The 22,053-nt window shown below is 45.0% G+C and overlaps 1 protein-coding gene across 6 annotated transcripts in view; it reads left to right on the plus strand.

The window, feature by feature from the left end:
* PATJ (PATJ crumbs cell polarity complex component) overlaps positions 1-22,053 on the plus strand; it is a 1,366,227-nt gene that overhangs the window by 558,314 nt on the left and 785,860 nt on the right. For all 6 annotated transcript variants that reach the window (XM_086953328.1, XM_086953320.1, XM_086953345.1 and 3 more), the window contains 2 exons: positions 3,042-3,219; positions 12,375-12,485. In XM_086953328.1, the coding sequence (XP_086809454.1) occupies positions 3,042-3,219; positions 12,375-12,485 (289 nt within the window). The remainder of the gene's footprint in view (positions 1-3,041; positions 3,220-12,374; positions 12,486-22,053) is intronic.

The raw sequence follows: 22,053 nt of genomic DNA on the forward strand, positions 1-22,053 counted from the left end.
TGAGCACATTAAACACATTTGTCTGGATATCATGTATTTAAAAAGGAATATTCAAGCCCTTTTAATTCTACACTATAACTGATGTGATTTCATTATTTCTGGATGGCTCAATTTATGAAATTCTGACATCAGTAGCAAGATTCTTTGTGTTGTCTTATAAAGGTTTAGCACAGGAAAATAGTTTTTTTTCAGTTTTAATCTTTTTATTGATTTTCAGTGCAGCTATCACATACAGCCACCTACATCCGCAGGCCAGTAGGGTGTCACTGAATGAAAATATATAATTGTTTAATAAACACAAACAAAGTCATAAATCATCAACAACCTATACACATCATGAATTTTAATGTCCAAGGCCAACCTTACCTCTGGTCCCTGGAAAATATTTTACTTGAGATATAGTTTCAATGTTCTATCACCCCATAAGGATGAGTTTGCATTAGTATTCTGATTGTTTTAATTTGATTGATTCATTATTTTCTTTTTGGTAATCTTTTTATATGTGATTAACTGGCTTTTAGTTTCTGTATTTATAAACTTTCTATTTTACTTCAGAGGTTTTGTAGCAAATGCTTTGGATATTTTAATGCATAATGATATTTGGGAGAGGATGTGTCCTAACGGCTAGCGCGGTCAACCTCGACGCTGGTGAACCAGGTTTGAGTCTCGGCAGGGAGGCTGAACATCCTGTGATTCTGGCAAAATCACTTAATCTCCTCGTCCCTAACAAAAATGAATGTGTCCTTCTGTAATGCAACTGGTGCTCATGTGTAGCGCTCTGATACCTTTGGGTCGAGTTTGCACTACATAAAAGTCCCAAAAAAATAAAACCGAATTCATGTGCACATGTGAGGCTTCCAGTGCCAGTCTGGGATGTCAGAAAAAAAAGGTAGTGCTCAATAACCAAAGAACATGCACTTGTCTAGGTCACCATCATCATACCTATCATGGATGGTGGTGGTTGATGATTTGAACATACTTTGCAGCTACAAGGACTATACGTCTTGCAGTCATTGAGTACACAATGAATTCCTTTCTGTGCCAGTGCATTCTAGATGAAAATATGAGAATATCAGTCCAACAGCTAAAGCTGAGCCTAAAGTGTATCTCGAGACTGAACAGTGATCCACAACAACCCAGTAAATTCATCACAGAATGGATGAAAATATAGGAATAGGGATTCTGAAATGACCAATGCAAAGGGCAAACCTTAACCTATTGAAATACAGTGAAAGGGCCTAAAGAGAGTGTCACGTTGCCCATGGGGACATTGCTGTCTTCCTTATGTTAGCATGAGCACGCTGCAGATTGTCTACTGCTTTGCACACGTTACTACATGAGTTTATTATGCAAATGCCCCTTTTAATATTTTCACATTAGAACGTACTGTTGTGTTCACGCTTTGCAGGTTCCTGGGATTTAGACTGAACATTGTGAACAATGTCGAACAACAATGCCTCATGTTATTCTATTCTGGTCAGGCCCTATCACCTAGACAACAAATACAGGTGCAGCTGTTGTTTGGGAACACGTACATTAGTTTTATTGGAATACACGTAGAGGTAGCTCACACTTGGAGATGGAACTTTTCAAGGAGAAGAGCAGGACAGCACCTTTGATGTAGAATCTGCCATCTATAGACCGAGGTATGGGGTCTGCAGATAACGCCCAGAGATCTTCTGTTATATAATCATCTTGCTTCGATACAAGGGGAGGGAGGTTAGGCAACTATGTCATATATCATGACAGCACCTTTTATGAATTACGGACTACTTGCTATGCAGACCGTATTGTTGTTATGCATTTTTCTGCTTATTGTGGCACGTATACTGCATATTTGAGCACATTAGTTAAAATAAATATTTTAAACTTGGTCATGTCTCTGTCAGATCTTATTGTGGACGAGAACAAGAGTGTGAGCGAAAGGGTGTGTCTTGTAACCGCGATTCCTGAGAGAGTCAGGAGTGTTGTGTTCTGTGGTGTCCAATCTCTTGTTCCTCTGTGAGTGAGTAGGAGGGCAAGTAAGGCACTATAACTAGTTGGCCCTTGGCTCTCGTGGGTACTAAGGTGGTGGGATGACTCAGTCCCTATCTACTAAGGTAACATTATCCTATGCATAGGTCTGTGTTTGCTCAGAATCCTTGCAACAAGAGCTGTGCATAAACAAATTTCCTTAGAATTGATAGGCATATCTGCAGCTATTGGCAGATATGCGGTGCTAGGCCATTAGATCTGAAATTAAAAGGAGGTGCTCATAAACCAAATAACCTATGCCTATCTGCTCCAACAAGATATGGTAGCCACTGTTACAAATCCTCTTGAACGATACAGTAATCCAATTTAGGTTACTAATGATTCATATTGATAATACTTGATAAGCTTAACCAATTTGATAGTTTAAGATTGTGAAGTTTAAGGGAACACAGTAGCACTCAATAACAACAGCAATTTCAAATGTACACAAATAATGCTAAAATTGAATAGTGATTTCAGTAGAATGAAAAATGTACGTTTGCTGAAGCATAAATGTTTAACATGGAGTTATATGTTCACAAAGTGTAAGTTGTCATGCAAGGAGTAGTTGACCAGAATTCCTCCCAAGGTGACAGAGGGACTGAAACTATAACAGAAAATGTTTTTCGTCAAGTTATGGCCTCTACAGTGGAATCTATACAGAATGTACTGAACTTTAGAGGGCTGAAAAACCTGCCACATTCCTGTTGCACATCCCACTGCATATGTACAGTGAGATATGCTGGTTAACCTGTTTCCATGGGTGTTTGGGGAACAGACAAGCAAGGTGTTATGAACCTTTTAACTTCTGAGAGTTCAATCAGAACTTTTTTTTTCATTTCCAATTTTTGGAATTCTCCGAAAAACATATTTAAAGTGTTAATAGAATTTGAATCGTGATAATTGTTTATTGACTTGAACACATTTTCAACTTTTCTAGCTGAATTATAAATGCGGTTGTAAAAGTTATTGACATTCGTCAAACTAAACGTAACGTTACATTTTCTTTGTACTATCCTCTTCAACAGAGTTGAGATTTGGAGAGAGCCTAATGTGTCACTTGGTATCAGCATTGTTGGTGGACAAACCGTTCTAAAACGGCTGAAAAATGGAGAAGAACTTAAGGGCATCTTTATAAAGCAAGTCTTGGATGAAAGTCCAGCTGGAAAAACTAACGCTCTTAAAACTGGAGACAAAATACTTGAGGTATGAGCAGAGGAAAAATGAAGGATATCGATGACTATTAAGTCATTTGCTTAGAAACATGTGTGGGACTTTACTCTAGTGAGTTGTCAGGAACCATTTGCAATCTACATCTAGAAGTTGTTATTTTTGCATCAAAAGATCGTCACTGATTGAAATACTAAAATAAAATACTGTTGCCTGTGTGAGGGGAATCACAAAACCATTTCGCATATGCATAAAATAGTGTATAGCTGGCATTTTTAAATGCAAATAATCACACCACAGACTAAACTATCTTTGTTTTAAAGGAATTTGACTCTAGTTGAGTGAAAAATACTACACAAATCAACAGTACAGCATACACCCTCGCTGTGTTTTTAATGGCTTATTTGAAACTGGTTAAGATTATAACATTCATTCAACTGAGACCGGGTGGCAGCTTGGTAATTTATGACTTGGGTAAAGATATGTATGAAGAAGAATTTAGATTACAAGTAACATACTTTTAGTTCTGTATCACAAGTTCTTCATTGATAGTCATAAATGCTAAAATACACTAGTAAACTCATCCCTAACTGGTAATCCATATCCAGAGATGAATGGTATAATATCTGGTTCAGTGCCATCAGCTTCTTGTAGTCAAGCCAAAAGGTTTCTTCAAAATAATTTGATACACTAAAGTATCTATGCTCCATCAGAAGCTACATAGTAATGCTTCCGAAAGTATAGACAGCTGTCCACTTGGCAAATTTACAGATTTTATTCAGAGAATAATTTCCCATTCAAGCGGCAGTGTCTGCTTTTCCCCTGGTAGAGTGAGCCCAGGGTTTCCTGTTTATCAGTTGGTTATAAAATGCAATACACCAGCCAATCACCTTCCTAAAGACTGTTTAGACCTAACAAAATCTGCACACAACGACAGATAAATCCTTGTTCTCAAAAGACCTGGACGGAGTTTGCAGAGTTCTGCTATGCGGAACTCCGTGTAGTGACCAAAAACCTCCGCCGTGCTAGGTGGAGTTCCGCAATTGGCATTAGGTCGCGATGTTCCTGCTGATTTTTCGCACTAGGTGTTTGTCCCAAGCTGGATAATCAGTGTGAACGTCACCATGCACAGCACAAGATGGCGCAACCTCTTTCTGCTGCTAGTGGAGTGGTGTGGCTCACTGGTTAGAAGTGGAGTGGTGTGGCTCACTGGTTAGAAGTGGAGTGGTGTGGCTCACTGGTTAGAGGCGGCAGACCCGAGAGCAGAGAACGGCCCGGGACCAGGGTTCGATTCCCGACGGGGCAGGGTCTCGGACCAGGATCAGCGGACTCGATAATTCTCGCATCGGTGCCTACTCCAACCAGAGATCACACTCGGCAACTCTGGGCATTAGCTTGCCTCATCTCCACAACGGCCCCTCACAAACGCCGGGGATGCCTGGTTTCACCTTGGAGACTCCCAGGAGGGACTATCTCACAGGGAAAGCCAGGACGGGTTCCCCAACGGTCTATAGCGCTACGAGGCCTGTGGTGCGGGTAGAAGTGCGCTTTATAAGACACACACAATTTCAATTTCAATTTCAATTTGCTGCTCATAGATGTTGTACTTGAGCGGCAGCTTCCTTGATGCAAACTGAAGATATCTCAACCTGAACGGTAGCGGCCATCCGGAAGGTCTGGAGTAAGATTTTTCAGGCTCGCCAACATAATGTTTGTGAGCAAGAAAAAACTCTGCTTCGAGTTATTTGGAAGGGTGGGGAAAACTCAGCAGACTTCGCAAGCGGAGCAGATTGTCTCGCCCAGGTCTAATTACTAACCAGTTGGAGCAAAACAACATATAGGGTTCTGGGCACATGTGGCCTGTGTAGGAGAGTAGGGTCTGCAATCCTATGATCACCCAGATTTTTTGCTTTTGTTTCACTGGTTTACGACTTTCTCTGGCTGTGGGCCTGCCAATCAGACCCACAGCCTGGCTGTTCTCTTTCTAAATTACGATATGTACCCTAGGTGCATTTACCAATTGGTACTGGGCCACCTTATCAGACCCTGTAACTCAGGGCATAGGTGTACCCAGGGCCGCCAGGGGCTGCAGCATGTATTATGCCACCCCTGGCTGGCCTCCTAAATTTGACACAACTGGCTGCATGACAGCTGGGGCAAAGTCGTGTAATCACCCTTTGCTTTAGGTATAGTAGCTCTATATCTAACCATACGATGGACACCCGAGTTCCTATCAGTCACTCCTATGGCAGGCCTTGACAATCCTGAAGGCAGAGTGCGTGGGCTCGTGTGAACTGTGTTCTGGCCCGAGCCGAGCCCGGTTGCAGCTTGCGGAATCAAGACCCAATGGCTGTTCCATGGTAACGCGTACCATATCGGTAACTTCGGTATCGCGTTATCAAGACATGTCGAGTAAGGTGTCATACGAATCGGGATGCTGCCCTCTCACCAATTCTGGCGACGAGGTTAGCATTCCGCCCTTCTAGAGGGACACGACATGTACGTAACTGTGAACCCCGGTTAAAGTTAACTGAAGCCTCAGCTCCACAAAATGGATGCTGCCACCACAGACACGAGTCTGACCTCCTGCTGCTGGGAGTCCTTCCAGCGAGGAGCGCTTGGACAAAGGGTTTCCTGTCGAGGGCGGTGTTCGCACCGTCCCAGACAGGGTTTGTGTATTCTGGGTAGGTAGGGCTTTTGCGAGAAGGTGACTGCGGAGTGGCACCCCGGTGCTCACTACGCATCTGCCGGTCAGAACCAGTTCCAGGGGCGCCAGCCCTGGCCTGGGGAAAGTCCGGCAGGGGAGAGGGGTGTAACTACCCCCTTCCTGGTCCCACCCTTAGGGCAGGACCTAGTCATGTACCCACCCCTTTCTTTAGGATAAAGGCCGGAGCGGGGACCCTTCCAAATTAGATCATCTTTGAATCAAGAACTACTTTCTACGAAAGGACATTCAAGACTCTTCTCAAGATTTCTCCCTTGTGACTAAGGAGTAGTCACCCTGCATCAGCGGGCACCATCTAAGAACTCTGCGGTTTGCTGCAAGTCCTTCCTCAAGGATCCGACGGCCCAGCTCGACGAGAACTGGCTTCCCTGGCACCTCTGACCTCTACCCACGTCATCAGCTCAGCTGTGATCTGTGGGTGCGACGAGACCTCGAGGGACCGGCCATCATCAAAACCTGCACGCTTTCTTAAACCAGCACGACCATCGAAGCAATTCTCTGGTGAGTGCTCTGGGGTCCGAGAAGCCCCGACCCTGAGCCGCTCCAGCACCGAAGTGCAGTCTCCCAGCATCTCCACGATCTGCGTGGGGCCCTTCTGCTCGCTGCTCAGCACGTTGTCTGGTCACTAGCCGCTGGCTTGTGCCCTCCTGTGACGACATCCGACAATCAACGCTGCTGGTCTGGTTGCTCCAGACTGGCCCTTGCTCCCCTTTGCCGAGAGGAGCACCCTGGACCCTCCTGGTCCATTCAAGACGCCATCTTAGGCCTACCACGTGGCCCTGAGATCTGCCAAGGCTTGTTGCCCCAATCCTGGGCCCAGCGACGCCGACAGCATCATCCTTCGTGGGACAGCTCGCACCTCCATCCTGGTCGCCGACAACGCCTCCTGGTCCGTGAGACTGCAGAGCCTAGCGTCGCCCACTCACCTGGTCGAGGTGACGGCCAACCGGTGCCTTCCTGGTACCCTCTGACTACTGGCTAGTAGTACGAACTTGGTCCCCTCTGCTTTCAGGTATCATCGATCTCTGATCCAGGCTTGGATCTCTACGAACTAATCATCACTGGTCGCCGGCCAGCAACTCCTTTTCTTCCGGCTCCTGGCTCGTCAGCGAAGACCCCGACGCCTGTAAGACTTGTGCAGCCGCAGCCCTCGTGGCTAGGTAACTCGGCATTTCGGTGCCTGCATAGCCTCTTTACTCTAGGGTCCCGAGTCCCTCGCTTCCGACTTGCCTTATCGGGTCCGCCCGAGACCACTAAACTTTCCGTGTCCTCGGACACTTGTCTTAATTGTGCACTTGAAGTATTTTCCTAAGAGATTTGGTTTGTGCTTAGTACCCTGTCCTCATAAAGAGTACAGGGCTGTTGTGAATCTTAATAAATATCCTGTTTATTTTCATAACACTTGTGTGGTGTCCTTTCACTTGGTGTTCAAGGGGTACATGTGTGGTAAACAGCTGGCTTAACACGCCCTCTCGAGTCTTTAGCCTTAGACTGCTCGTATCCACGCTACTAGGATAGCTGGTCTATAGGTTGACTTACAACCAATCACCATAAGGGTCGTTTGGAACGATACATAGCGGTCACTAGAATAGCGAACGCTGCATATCGGGCCAACTTCTCACAGCCTGCAGTTCACTAATCCTACAGGCAGGAGTAAAAGCCATTAGTATGAGATTATCAGTTCCTTTCCAAGGCCACGACGCGGTAGAAGCTCATGTCAGGCACAGGAAGGTACCAATTTATAAGCTTGAGCAGGTAAATAGACAGGATCTTGTCTATTTCTCTCTCCCGACTTACCTGGAGACAAGGTGTTTTGGGCATGTAACTGAACCTGCTAGAGACTGTGATGCATTTTGATATATTGTTTCTAGTTCATGGCGCCATTTCACCCCAAGTGCTACAAACGAAATCCACACTATTATTTTTAAGGCTTTGTTACAGTAGATTTTAGTTCTGAATAAATGGTACTAGATTTTCGAGGATATCAACACAATCGTAGAGAATGTAGTTGCACAGAAGATGAATGTTATGAAAGCAGACCTTATAGTTCATTTTGAGGATCCCTACATGTCTAATTTTAGCATCAAAGGTCTGCTGTTTTATGAGGATTCCGTTTTTGGATATTGCCATCACGCTTGCATACCTGAACCTCATTTGTTTTCCTGTCGTCAGCCTGTCTCATTGAATTATATGTCTGTCACCAAGACAGTGGGCTTGGTGCAGTTCCAGAGAGAACTGCCCCATGCTCTGCTTGTCCCCGAACCTGAAATCCCTTGCTCTCTCCCCGAGAGCGCTGTTAACAATCACTTTACACCACATGATACTGTTTATTTTGGAAAAAATCAACCCCGTAAATCATGAGGTTCAGGTGGTAAGTAAAGTGTGAGAATACAGTAACATATTCATAGCAAAGCCAAAAGGTCTTTCTCTATCAAATATTCAAATAAATATATTAATACATTAATTAAAAGCATGCTATCAGAATGCATAAATGTTGCACACATTCTTTCAAGGTAATAAATATAAGCGCACATAAGATAGTGACTGATTGCAAAATGGCCTGAGCCTTTGATGAGCAAATAAGCAACGGCAAAGTATAGGGGCTCATAAGAGACAATTAGCGCAAACATTTGACTCTAGAAAGACCACTTTTCATGATAAATGCTGCAATGAGGCTTTATGAATGGGCTTGAATGGGAGTCTTTGATTTAGAAGGGCCAGATTAGGTGAAGGTTTCTGAATGGGGGGCTAAACTTTTTTTCAGTTTCTCGTGAAAATCATTAGTGATTGGCATGCTAACAAAAGACCTCTAATAACACTCTTCTGGTACCCAGTTATATAGCTGCCAGGAGGTAAGTTGAAGGTTTGACCTCACAAGGTGCAGTGTATATATAGAAGTTTTTTTTGTTCTGCACATTTGACACGGTCTACATCTTGTTGGCACCAAAAGTAATTCTCTTACACTTGAAAGAGTACGCCGACTGTCAGAGCCCCTTTCAGCAGGCCATGGGGAAAGCGGGAGCTACTGGGCTCAACTTTGGGGGTTTAGGCCTTTTACTCCTGATGTCCCAGGTCCCGACCTACTATGGATCCTGAGCAACTGGGCTAAGTACCCCTTCCGCACTCGACTCTCAGTGGTAGTGTGGTTAGAGCAGTCTACTCTGGGGGCGTGGGGGGGGGGGGGGCAAGTAGATAGGGACAGATGGGTAAACCAAGCCTCACAACTCAAACTACTTTAAGTGGCAACTCATGGTCAAGAACGCACAACTTTCATTATTTGGTGTATATCCGTTCAGTAGTTTTCAAGATATTAAAGGAAATCCAAATTAGTATATTTAAGGTTGTGACTAATTTGCGATGAATCGTGAATGTGCACACAAACAGGAATGCCGTGATTGTCTGGCCACAACCTGAGTGGAAAGTTGCAGCCGCTATTTTAGTAAAAGGACACGGTCCCTGGGGCTGAAATTGAAGAACAAAAGTGGTAAAAGGGGTCGGGGTAGAGGTACCGTGACCCCTTGACTGGAATATAGGGGTGTTAGTGTGACACCTTATGCGTTCAAAACATTGAGAAACTGTTTTCCCATGTGCAATATTTGGGAATGCATCCCAAACTATCAGTGCAGCACCCTCCCTGTGTAACATTGCAACGAATTTGCAAATATTGCTGATTTAAAAAAAAAATCACATTCACTCACAGACCTACTCAGACACTCTTGCACCCACGCAGACATTCATGACTCACTCGGAGGCTCACACACTCACTCACAGATCCACTCAGAGACTCACACACACACTCCCTGACCCAGACTCTCATACATCCACTCACAGACTCAGAGACTCACGCACCCACTCAGACATTCATGCATCCACTCAGAAATGAATACACCCACTTACTGACCCAATCAGACAATCACATGCCCAGTCACAGGCCCACTCAGAGACTCACACACTCACTGACCCAGACTCTCACGCACCAACTCACAGACCCACACAGAGACTCACACATCCACTCTCCATTAGCCTCTTCAGGCCCCAGGGTATGGGGTTCCATCCTCTGGGTACTATCCTACTTTTTTTTTACTAAGGGAAGCTAGCATGGCCCCCCTCCCCAAGCATCTTCAGGCCCCGGGGGCCTCCCTTACCGAGCCCAGATCAGCCCCCATGAACCTCATCTCCGCGGGCCCGATACTCTGTAGTGTCTTGAGGAGACCTCCCGCCGGACACTGTGGTTCCCTGCCCGGGAAAGTGCAGGCATACTCTGCCCACTCTTAACTGGGTAGGGAACAGAAGTTTGCTCCTGTCCGGCAGGAGCAAGCGAGAAGAAAAATAAAGTGCCGGCTCGTGCCGGCACCCTGTATGGTGATGAACGGGGGTGCAGGCAGGAGCCGTTGGGACCTTGGGGTTCCTGCCTACAACCACAATTAAATATGTGGGTGGGTACCAGGACATCAACAAAAATAAGAAAAGGATCACTCCATAATCCCATAATGCCCTTTTGCTTTTTTATTAGTAAATATTTTTCTGCTGGTGTTGCCCCAACGAGAGGCCGAGGCACCAACAAACTTTCTATTTTTTATGTCGTGGGAGGCTGCAAGAAGTGCGGCAGCCCCACAGCAACATAAAAAAATCTGTAAGTCTCCTGGGTCGTTAAATCCGTGACCGCAGTAGAACTTACCATACTTTTCCAAACCACTCCTAGCTGGAGCTGTATGCTCTTCACCCGGAGTGCAAGGTCCTGTTGTGGTTGGTTTTAAGGTTGCATTATGTGGGCAGAAAAATGTTTAAAAAAAACAACACGCTATGCATGACGACGGACATCTTTCTTTACGTTAAAGGAACCCTAGAAATTCAACAAAAAAGCCAAAGTTTAAAGTGGCATTATTGTTCGTAATTGTATGTTACTTTACATTTAAAAAAAAAAAACGTGGGGGCACAAGTTATAGTTACTTGAGATAACAATAACTGGTGAATTTCAGTATTTGTTTTAATTTAATACAGTTTTTTTAACTGACATTTTCACCTAACCACAACATACTTTAGCCTTTTTTTTCTTCCGTGAATATATGCATATCCGATGGAGTCTAATCATATAACCCGTCCCTTCCTCGTTTTAGTGTCATGCTACGGGTACAAGTCCCATTCGTTTTAGTGTCATGCAACGGGTACATTCACCAGTGTTCCTTGAGAGGGAAAGAACAGCTCTCCTGAGCAGGTTGCGTTGCTTCATTTTGGCTGGTGTATGGTCTAAATTAATACTTACAAACTTGTCTCTGAAGAGAAGGCACTCCTGATGTAACAATCTGTGAAGTAACAGCAAATATTTATAAAGTTTTCAAAAAGCAATGCAATGAATACTTATGGTAGAGTGCAAAGAAAATCGGGCAGACTAAGTTGCTCATGTGTTCTGTGAGACAACTTGTGATCACCGTTCTAGCCCAGGAATGTAAAAATGTTTTGAAATGCAACAAAGGGCACAACCCCCCTGAGACAGTTGTCTGTTTTTGTGCTTCCTGTTTGTAGTGGTTTTATACGTTTGTGGGATGTGGCAGTATAGCCCTTTGGTGGTGGTTGCTGGATTGTAATTCTTCAGCATCTGTGATCATTGTTAAGATTTAGTCCTACTTCTGTGTTTGTGGCCAGTACAGTTTTGGGGTCTGGAAATATGATCACCCCATCTTTAAGTCTGCAAGACTATTGATTTTCAAAATAATTCTTACATAAAATTTATATATTGGGGCTTAAGGCCTGCTGGTTTCATCCATTAGTCTGTCAGCTTGTAATTCACTTTTTTGCCCACTCTAGTATGGGGCAGTGGATAACCACACTCTTCTCATTAGTTCCCTTCACTTTGAGTGACCGCACAAAGCCTATGCACATTGTTCATATCTGTACAAAAAAATGTCCTTTCTTCTCAGTGATTCAGCTGATTAAATTCAGCTTTTTCATATGTTTTTTTAAAATTTAACTTTAAATATTGTTTTCCCATTTTGCCTGCCCTTCCGGTGTCCATTTAGATGGTGATTTATTTTCCATCTTCTTTTTAAAGTTGCTTCTAAAGGTCTACAATTTCATTGTAACATTGGAACTTCTTGTGATTTGAGTGCTTGGTTAGATGATGATTTATTCTTGTCTCCTTCACAAAAAATAATACAACATGCAAAGCAATACTGAAAGCCTTGATATTTAGAAACCTTCACTGGTAAAACACCAGCGAATATTTTTCTATTTAAAACGTTTATTGCAATCACATGGTGACCACACTTAAGTAGTGGTGTATTTATTATTTGACTTTTAAGGTATATGCTTGAAATGAGATTCTTGCGCATGCACCTGTATAAGCTATACTTGCTCTTCCAGTAAATATAAACTGCCAAGACATAGGTCACCTTCTGAAATAGCATTTGTTTCTTTGCAGAATGATTTTAATACCCTGTGTTTCAATTAAATTTGCTGCATTTTACAGGTATCAGGAGTGGATCTGCAAAATGCTTCTCACGATGAAGCTGTGGATGCTATTAAAAATGGTGGGAATCCTGTTGTTTTCGTTGTTCAGAGTTTGACAACTATTCCACGGGTGAGCGATTGTAATACATTTTTTGTTCAACCTCTTCAATCTGTGTATTACTGTTTTATACTGCCATTTGCAGCCGTAATAACTTACTTACATGATAAAAGAGTTCCAATTTAATCAGCCCCTACACTCAAACATGTCTAAGCTTTATTTAATTAAAAATGCGGTCTTTTTCCATGTAAAACAGCACATGTAAGTAAAATAAGTTAATGTTTGTGGACATCAGATGGGCATGATTTGTGAAAAAAATCAGCTTTTTCACCAACCCTGTTCAGTATGTCTCTAGCCTTTGTTTTCATGCCTGAGATCGTTTGGAGCAATGCTTTAAAGTTTTACAAGCCAAGCAACTCTTAACTAATAAAATGCTCTTTCTAATGGAAACTACTAACCACAGATTCCTCGTCTTTAGATTATTCTGTAGCTGCCAGACTAGATCTGAATTCTTTTCAAAGTTGTGCTCCGGCACAGCACTAGATGGTGCCGTGTGACTCTGTGTTGACTTTGTTCCACCCCGAAAATAACATAGTAGGAGCCAAGTGTCAGCACTACCCATGCACACGAATGCCATTTTTCTTCTTTCTCAATCTTCAAATGTTGATCGGGAGCTCTTTTTTCGTTAGTATTGATGACCTTTTCAAATTGAAATCCAGTGTGCAAGGTAATGATACCTCCAACTAGAACTACAGGGTTCAACCATGCCATTACGGTGGAAAACATATAACAGACCCACTCAAGGTGTGCCTCAGGTGTTTGAGCTCTGAGGCATGATTCCAAGTCATGCGATGTGTTATGGAAGAATTGAAATATAAAGGAAAACTCGTATTTAGCAAGCTTGAAGGAATGTATTGCCTTAGCACACAGGCACGTATTCTGTGTTCACAGTAGATTGAAACATGGTTAGACAACAGGAGCAGGAGATTGAGTTAGCCAAGAACACATAGAATCTGATAAGAGGTCTTAGGAGGACAATGATAAAGCGCACATGCAAATAAATATGCATTCACAACTGATACACACACATTCAAAAGTAAAAGAATAGTTTGTTAAGCATTGTTAGAACTGAAATAAAAGATGTCTAGTGTATTAGGTTAAAGTTTAGGTTCACAGGTGACTTAATATTTCTCCATAACCAATGTGTTATGTAACTTCCTAGTAATTAATTGTTTCAACTTTTGTAACAAGCATTGTCGGACTGTGTATAAACATAGCTGCCTGTGAAGCAGCAAATCCGAGAAAACTGCCTGTTTACCTGTGTGGGGACGGTCGCTCACCTTGCCATCTCAGTAAACAGTGGTTTTCACATTGCCAAGAGGAGTCTGTCCTTTTCTTTGTTTTTAAGTTACCCTGCAACAGATGAGGCACCAAGTTATGCGATGAGTGTCTCTTCAAACACCCGAAGCCAATTTGAGACCATGAAGTGATGATGTAAATCGCCGAACATGGATAGAAGTCACGGACCTCACATATTGCATGCCTTTAGGACACAAGTCTCCACCATAGCCTTCAGTTGGGTTACCACTAGCAGATCCGTCATTGGTGCCACCTGAGTCCCTACAAACCTTCTTGCACCGACTCCGTTGCCGACTTCCATTCTGCCTGCAACACCTGCACCAATCTCTCTTTCCTAGACACGGTCTCTGACGTCTCTAGCTCCAGAGGGGGATCTGCTGCTTACTCCACTATGCTACCCTTAACCGAATCCTTCTCAACCCCGCGACCACTGTAGTGTTTCAACCCAGTTCCTGCACAGCTTTTTCACACAATATCCTTCCACTACTGCAGAACTGTTCTTAGAGGTTCCATCAGCTTTCTGACCACCAATTGGCGATGACAGTGGTGATGATGGGGATGATTTGCCCCTACATTATGATGACAGTTTATACATGGATTTACAGGAAGCCAATGGGTTTGATACTGCTCCTGATAAGGACTGATGTCACCCCTTAGCCCGCCAAAGGAAGAGAGTGCTTTGTTTGCTCTAGTAATTAGACCTGCTACCGAAGTCCTTGGTTTTACAGTTACCTTCTGTTGTTAAGACAAACGTCTTTACTGAAGTAATTCAAGTAGTGAAGGAGCTTAGTAAACCATCCAGCACCTCACAAACCCTCACCCCCTCAACCGAGGCTTGCGGGCGCATCAGCACTTTCTTTTCTGATAACATTAATAGAATATACTCCACCTTCACTCCCCTAAACACCCCTAGCAAGCCGGACAACCCTGGCGAGCAAATAATGACATCAGAGAGACGCAACACACCTTGTCTAACTAGTTTTCAACTACTCTCTGAGGAGGAGGTATTAGCGCTACTGAGCACTGTCAAATCCGGATCCCCCTCGGACCCTTGCCCCCTCTTCGTGTTTTCCAAAATCGCACCCACGCTCTGCCCCCTTGTCACCCAACTCTTCAACAAGTCATTTACCACTGCTACCTTCCCCGAGGCCTGGAAACACGCCTCCGTGACCCCCCTCTTGAAGAAAGCAGGATCCGACATTTCTAATCCAGAGAACTACAGACCTATCGCCCAGCTTCCCTATCTCTCCAAAGCCTTGGAGAAGTCGGTCAATATACAACTGACCCGGTATCTTGAAGATAACTCTCTCCTGGATCCATCTCAAACCGGCTTTAGAGCTAACTATAGCACCGAGGCAACGTTGCTGGCAGTGTCGGACAGTATCAGATGCTCCACTGATCAAGGGGGATCGGTGGCACTGATACTGCTTGACCTGTCAGCGGCGTTTGATACTGTCTCCCACAACTGCCTGCTAAACACACTCCTGAGTAAAGGAGTGCAATCAACAGCACTGAATTGGATTCGATCCTTCCTGAGCAATCGTACCCAGGCAGTGCATATGGGTCAGTTCCATTCAAAACCCAACACCATCGGCTGTGGGGTCCCCCAGGGGGCCTCATTAAGCCCCACTCTTTTCAATGTCTATATTTCATCACTGGCCGACATTGGAAGGAAGTGGGGCATTGGCATATGCTCTTATGCTGATGATACACAGCTGATGGTGGCAATGGATGAAGGGCCTGAGACAACAAAGAAAAAGTTTCACGACTGACTCTCCGAGATGGCCCAATGGATGCACAACCACTGCCTAAAATTAAACGCCGGCAAATCAGAGATTCTCTTGTTCGGGGGAGCTAAACTCAAATGGGACGCCACATGGTGGCCACCCACACTAGATGTGTGTACAAAAAGAGGGTATCCCCGACTAGAGTTCCTACTTCGGGATAAGTCAAACAATTGGAAATACAAAAAAATTAGGAACAGGTTAAAATAATGGACTGCGACTGACATTAGACAGCAAACATTATGTCTGAGCCAAAGTTTGAGTACAAAAATATTTGTTCGTTATTAAATTATAGTAGGTTTAAAAAGGGAAAATTTACATGTGAAGGACTTTCTACATGTATTGAATACTGTGAATTACAATTTGTGGATTTTTAAAGTGCATTACAGTACATATTAAAACATGGCTATAGGTTACAGAGTACTGTTTGGCCACCCACACTAGGACTGGCCCCCACTCCAAAACAACACGCGAGAAACTTGGGGATCATCATGGAGGACGCCCTGTCCATGAAGGACCACGTCCGTTCACTCTGGGGCAATGGTTTTGCCATACTCAAACTTATCTTATCTTAAAGATATTCCCCTGGATACCCCTGGATTGCAAACGCTCAGTCACCCAAGCCCTACTGGTTAGCCGCCTGGACTATGGCAACGCATTATTCGAAGGGATGAACGAACAACTCTTCTCCCGCCTTCAGGTCTTGCAAAACCAGGCGGCCAAACTGGTCTGTAATAAAGGTAAGTGAGACTCGGCATCAGAATGCCTAAAGAAACTTCATTGGCTACCGATGCGCCAGAGAACTGCCTTTAAACTATTAAGTCACACGCACAGAGCTCTTCACAAAACTAGCCCCACAATTCTCCAAGGGAGGGTCGATTTCTACGTTCCCAACAGGAATCTACGATCAAATCAATTAGCTCTGGCCAAACCTAAACGTATTTACAAAGTCAGAACAGGTGGCCGCGCTTTTTCCTACCTGGCAGCCAGAAGATGGAATGACCTACCTTCTGACCTTAGACACACCACAAACTATCTTCAGTTTCGACAAAAACTGAAAACCCCCATTTTCCCTAAAATATAACCCTTCCCTAAAACATAACCCCCCAGCAATGCCTCAGTAGTCTCTCTTAGTTCATAGCGCCGTGATATCCTTTGGGATGAGTGTCGCGCTTTATAAATACCGAAATAAATAAATAACCTGGACCTGATTCCTATGAGTCCTTACTCCAGTTCACTGAAGCCCTAACTGATACTCTTATGGACACTTGGTCAAGACCAGCATGATGTTATCAGCAGTCCCTGAAGAGTTTACAGGCTCAAGCCAGTCTAGATTGTCAGGATGCAGCCAAATATGTTATTTGTGCTGGTCTGGATACCACTGACAGCTTGGCGTGAGCAGATGGGACTAGTGTGTTGCTCCATTGCTATGCGCAGATGTGAATCAACGGTTTTTCTATAGATGTGCAGACCTGACTTATCGAAATGCATTTTTATGGATCCCACCTCTTTGGTGAAAAAGCCAATTGTGCCCTAGAACTGTTCAAGAAAAGCCAGGCTACAGTGTGATCTTTGGAGCTGACCTCTGCCAGACAGTTTCCCCAACAGTATCTGACACTTCAGAGGCTACTCCAGAGGTTTGTCACATAGGTAGCGCCAAATCTAGTCACCCGAGTCCTTTTGTGGCCTTGGATCAGGCAGGCAACACGCAGATATCTATTTTCCTAGTTTCCCTCATCTACCGCATCAGCCTCCAAGCTGCTTTTATTTGCTCGTAGCGATGCACAACCACCCTATGGGTGGCAGGATTCAGCATTTTCTCCCATCTGGCAATCGGATAAATCTGACAGGATGGGTCCTCCAGATAATACCAGCATCTTACCACCTCACAGCTGCTTTCAGAGGAGCACCTATATAACTTGCTGTCAGAGGTGTGAACTCTACTATCAAGAGGACCTTCAAGTGGGCTCTGGACTCCGACATAGGGTCAGATCTCTACTTCTACTGTTTTCTTCTGCCAGAGAAAGATGGAGGCCTTCATCCTATTTTAGAACTTAGGTCTCTGAATTTCCATCCTGAAGAATATCAAATTCATAATGCTCTCATATGCCCAGGTTATGTCTGCCTCGGATCCCGGCAACTGGATAGTAGCCTTGAACATGCACAACACATACTTTCATGTGCCCGTCCTACAGTCCTTCTGCCTTTACCTTTGGTTGAGGTTTGACCCCAGAGCCTTTTCAGTTTTCCATGCTCTAATTTAGCCATATCCGCACCTCTTGGGTATTCACAAAAGTGATGATGGTGATCGCTCCCCATTTTTGGAATTTGGGGATTATTGGCTGTTGAACGAGGGCTCACCACAGTGAGTTGTAGCCCACCTCTAGATGACTGCAAACCTCCTGACATTGTTGGGGTTCTTGATCATGGAGCTGAAGTCACACTTGATCCTTCGCAGAGAATATTATTTATAGGAGCTGTCTTCGACTCAGTGCAGTTCATGGCCTTTACTCCGTCACCACAAGTCCAGGAAATTCAGGCTATGATCCCAGTGTTTCAGTCCAAAAAAATGGTGTGAGCAGCCTCATGCATCCTGCTTGCACACGTTGATGGGTGGTATATGTTGGCTCTGCAGAAGGATCTGAAATCTCAGTGAGCCTAGCACCAAGAAAACTTGTAAGATGTCATCCAGGTTTTGTAAGAGATTGCACAAGATCTGCACTGGTGGCTGCTTGACCACAACCCAACCACCAGCAGACACCTCTCCCTTCCCTACTTAGAGCTGACTGGGGTGATGGATGTGTCACTACTGTGTTACTGAGGTCGTCTGTTAGCGAAGGAGATTGTCGGACTCTGATCTCCTGTGGAAAATTGCCTTCATATCAATTGTTGGAGGTGTGCGCGATTCACCTGACGTTTAAGGCCTTCCTAACGTACAATAAGGGAAGGGCTGATACAGGTTCTCACATACAATGCCACCGCTAGGTTATAGTACAACAAGCAGGGTGGAGTGGGACATGGGATCCTGTGCTGGGATGCTCTGTGCCTTTTGGTGGTGTTTGGAATGTCATTGCATCTCCCTGATTGTGAACCAGCTGGTGGGATCACTTAATGCCAGGTGGACAAACTCAGCAAGAGGTATCTGGTACATTAAGAATGGCACCTGCACCCGAGATGGCACAAGGTGCCATCTGACTTTGGTGAGAAGCCTGATTAGTTCTTATCTAAAAGAAACACAATGTGATAGATTCCTTTCCTTAGAATTACCCCCAGGCGACAGACTGGATCTGGAAAGTTTTTGTCAGCAGAACCGCTGCGCGTCGGTAGGTTCCGTCATGCGGCTTCACATCCGTTGCTGGTGTCGACGTCGCCAAGATGACGTCGCAGGCGCTACTTAGACGCCGCCCATGCGTGCTGACGTCAGTGCTTTCTTTTTCCGCGCCAGCAAGCGCAGATCCTGGAAGAGCAGGAACCCCCAGTCAAGTTTTGACTGACTTTTTAAGGCTTTTTGTCTCCATTTTTTCATCGAGTCCTTCGACTCCTAAGGTGCAGTTAGGATGCCCACGTTTAAGTCCTTTGAGGACTGTCAACATATGATGTCAGTGACCGACCCACACCGAGTGTGTCTTTTCTGCCTGGGACGTGACCACGACCCCAAGTCGTGTCCGAATGCCGGGCCATGTCGCCGAAAACTTTGCGGGAGCGTTCATGAAAGTTGCTGGAAGCCCGGCAGTTGGCTCTGCGCTATTCTAGGTCCCGGTCTCGAGGTTGGTCGAGGGACCGTGCGCAGAGTCATCACCATCGGTCTTCGGGATCAAAGTCTTCGCATTCTGGATCAGGTAAGACGAAGCACAGGAAGTCGAAGAAACGACCTTGTTCTCTGACTTCCCCTTGTCGGTCGTGCGACACTGCTGAGGGTGCAGGTGGTGCCTCCGGCGGAGCCTATGCAGTCGCCGCCCGCCTACCTGCCCTTTTTGGGTTCGTCAGCGACTCTGGCCCAGATACAGGAATTCCTGTCTGCCATGGCTCGCCTCTTTGGGCCGTCGGGTCCTGACTGTGAGCCTTCCGACTCCGCTGTCCTGAGTGGGGGTCCGCGCCTTGTACCTGCCGGTGGCTTCGGCCCCGGCATCGCAGTCGACTCCGGCCCCGCGAGAGCCCCCTGGATCCAGGCCTGGATCCCGGTCGATACCAGTTGACCATATAACACCTGCACCGACGTCGAACCCGCCAGCACCACTTCCGACATCGCCCGCTCCTTGGGACGACGTCGGCCCCGGTTTCAGCCACGAAGTGGACGCGGCGTCGTTCGATGCCGTTTTCAATGCTGCTTGGGGATTTCTATCCCCATGTCCCTGCTCCTTATTTTTGGCCTGTACACCTGCCTGAGGAGGAAGGGGAGGACTGGGAGGGGTCTGAGGACCCTCTCGCAGCTGCTTGTGAGTGAACAGGACTGGGCAGAGGTGTTGGGGGATGCCAGTGGTCTGGATACCTCACCAGACCTTGGCATGCTGTCTCCTCCTACCGTGGCTATGGCGGAGGGCGCCAGTTATGCTGTGGTGTTGTGTAGGGCGGCCGAGGCCCTACACCTCGGGCTACCTACTGTGGCTGTCAGGACTAACCTCCTGACAGAAGTGCTTCAGCCTAAACAACAAAACAACTGCCAGTACTGGATCTGTTTTAACTGATTTTATAGATTGCCCCCAAATGGGAGGAATATTTCTTCCATGCCGATGAATTATTACTGAGATTATCAGCTAGGGGTTACTCAAAAAAACTCTTGAACCATAAATTGAAACGTGTATGGTGGATACCGCGTGAAACCTTGCTTAAAAAGAAAATACTCCCAGAACAGAAAAGAATTGTTTGGTTGTCCACATTCAGTCCTCATGCAAATTCATTGCGCAAGTTGGTGACCCAAAATTGGCACTTGGTTCAAGACCTATGCATCGAGCTTAATGAACCCCCGCTTTTTGCATTTATGAAAGAAAAAAGTATTGCACAACACATCATTAGAGCATCATTGCCCCAAGAACCAAAAACATCTCTCAGAGGCATGCTTGGCCTCCCTTCAATTCAAGGTCACCACAAGTGTGGAAATTGTTCTTGTTGTGCGCAAACGAATGAAAAATCCACTTTTGTTTTCAATGGGATATATTGGAAACACAACACATTTACAAACTGCCTGACTAAAAATGTGATCTATGGGGTCACATGTCCGTGCCCCAAGCTATATATAGGAAAAACCACCCAAGAGATCCGACATCGGATTACACAGCATAAGTCCAGGATCAGGAAAGAGACACCGAATGCGCCCTTGGTTCAGCATTGGATTTTAAATCATCATAAGGAAGAAGACCTACGATGGACCATCATCTCAATGATTGAGAATGACGCCCGTGGAGGGGATGTCGAAGGCAGACTAAATCAACGTGAGGCTTTCCTTATAATGAAATTTAATACTGCAAGCACAGGGCTCAATGAAATCTCGGAAATCGTGAGGATGTCTACATTATACTCCAGACATTGTTAAGCTTTCAGAGAAGTTAAGTGTGGTATATCCTTAAGCAACCTTTATTCTGATATGATCCAGGAATAAACTGCATGGGTTGTTTTTACACAACTGTTGGAAAAAGGTTCTGACACCTGCTCAACAGTTCTTCGACTGTTCTTCTACTATTAGGGTCCTGGAGCAATCCAACCATGGCATCTTTAGCATCGGCTATTGAATACTGTCTTGGTTTATTAAGATTAAGCGGGGAAGCCCCAGGTTACATAATTTGTGCCCTTATTTGCAGAGCTGCCGAATATATTTGCACACCAATGGGTTGGTCGGCGAGCATGTACGGGTAATATTGCGAATCTGAGCAAGCTGTTCAATAAAGTTGTAACCACACCAGAGCTTCGGCACTGTCCCTTTAAAAGTTTAACAACAACCGGCATATCGCGATCACGTGACGAGTTGGTCTTCCAATTAAATCACTTTGCCCTCCGGCGGGCCTTGAACGCGTCTTCTGAGAAAGTGGTTCCGGACGATTAAAGTTGGCGTTGCCGGTGAGGACCTTTACATCTTTCGTTGCCTTGTGTTTCGTTAGTTTTTTTTCAAAACCGGCATGCTCTAACAAACTAACTTGGCGACCTTCTGCTTTCACGTTTGTAGACTCTCGGCATTACGCCAGCATTAAATGGGCACTTTACAAACTTTGACTGTGACATAGACATCTGAAAATACCGGTAAGCTGCTTGCAAGCCTCGGTACAACACGCTTGTGTGTTGAAATGCTCATGATGCCATTTTTCAATTATACCTGATTGAGACTCTCTCCTTCTCCCCAGATAAAATAATATATGAGCCTCAACAGAGGTACCCCCTGTACAAACCATTTGTGTAATATATGTGTGTGGTAGACTAACTTTATATTGCTTGTCACCTCCTCCTCAATTACAGTGCCTGTTTGGCTGCACACCATCCACTAGGAAGATTGGTCTTTGTCTAATAAC

The sequence above is a fragment of the Lissotriton vulgaris genome, chromosome 1_1, assembly GCF_964263255.1.
Source record: "Lissotriton vulgaris chromosome 1_1, aLisVul1.2, whole genome shotgun sequence".
Lineage (NCBI taxonomy): Eukaryota > Metazoa > Chordata > Amphibia > Caudata > Salamandridae > Lissotriton > Lissotriton vulgaris.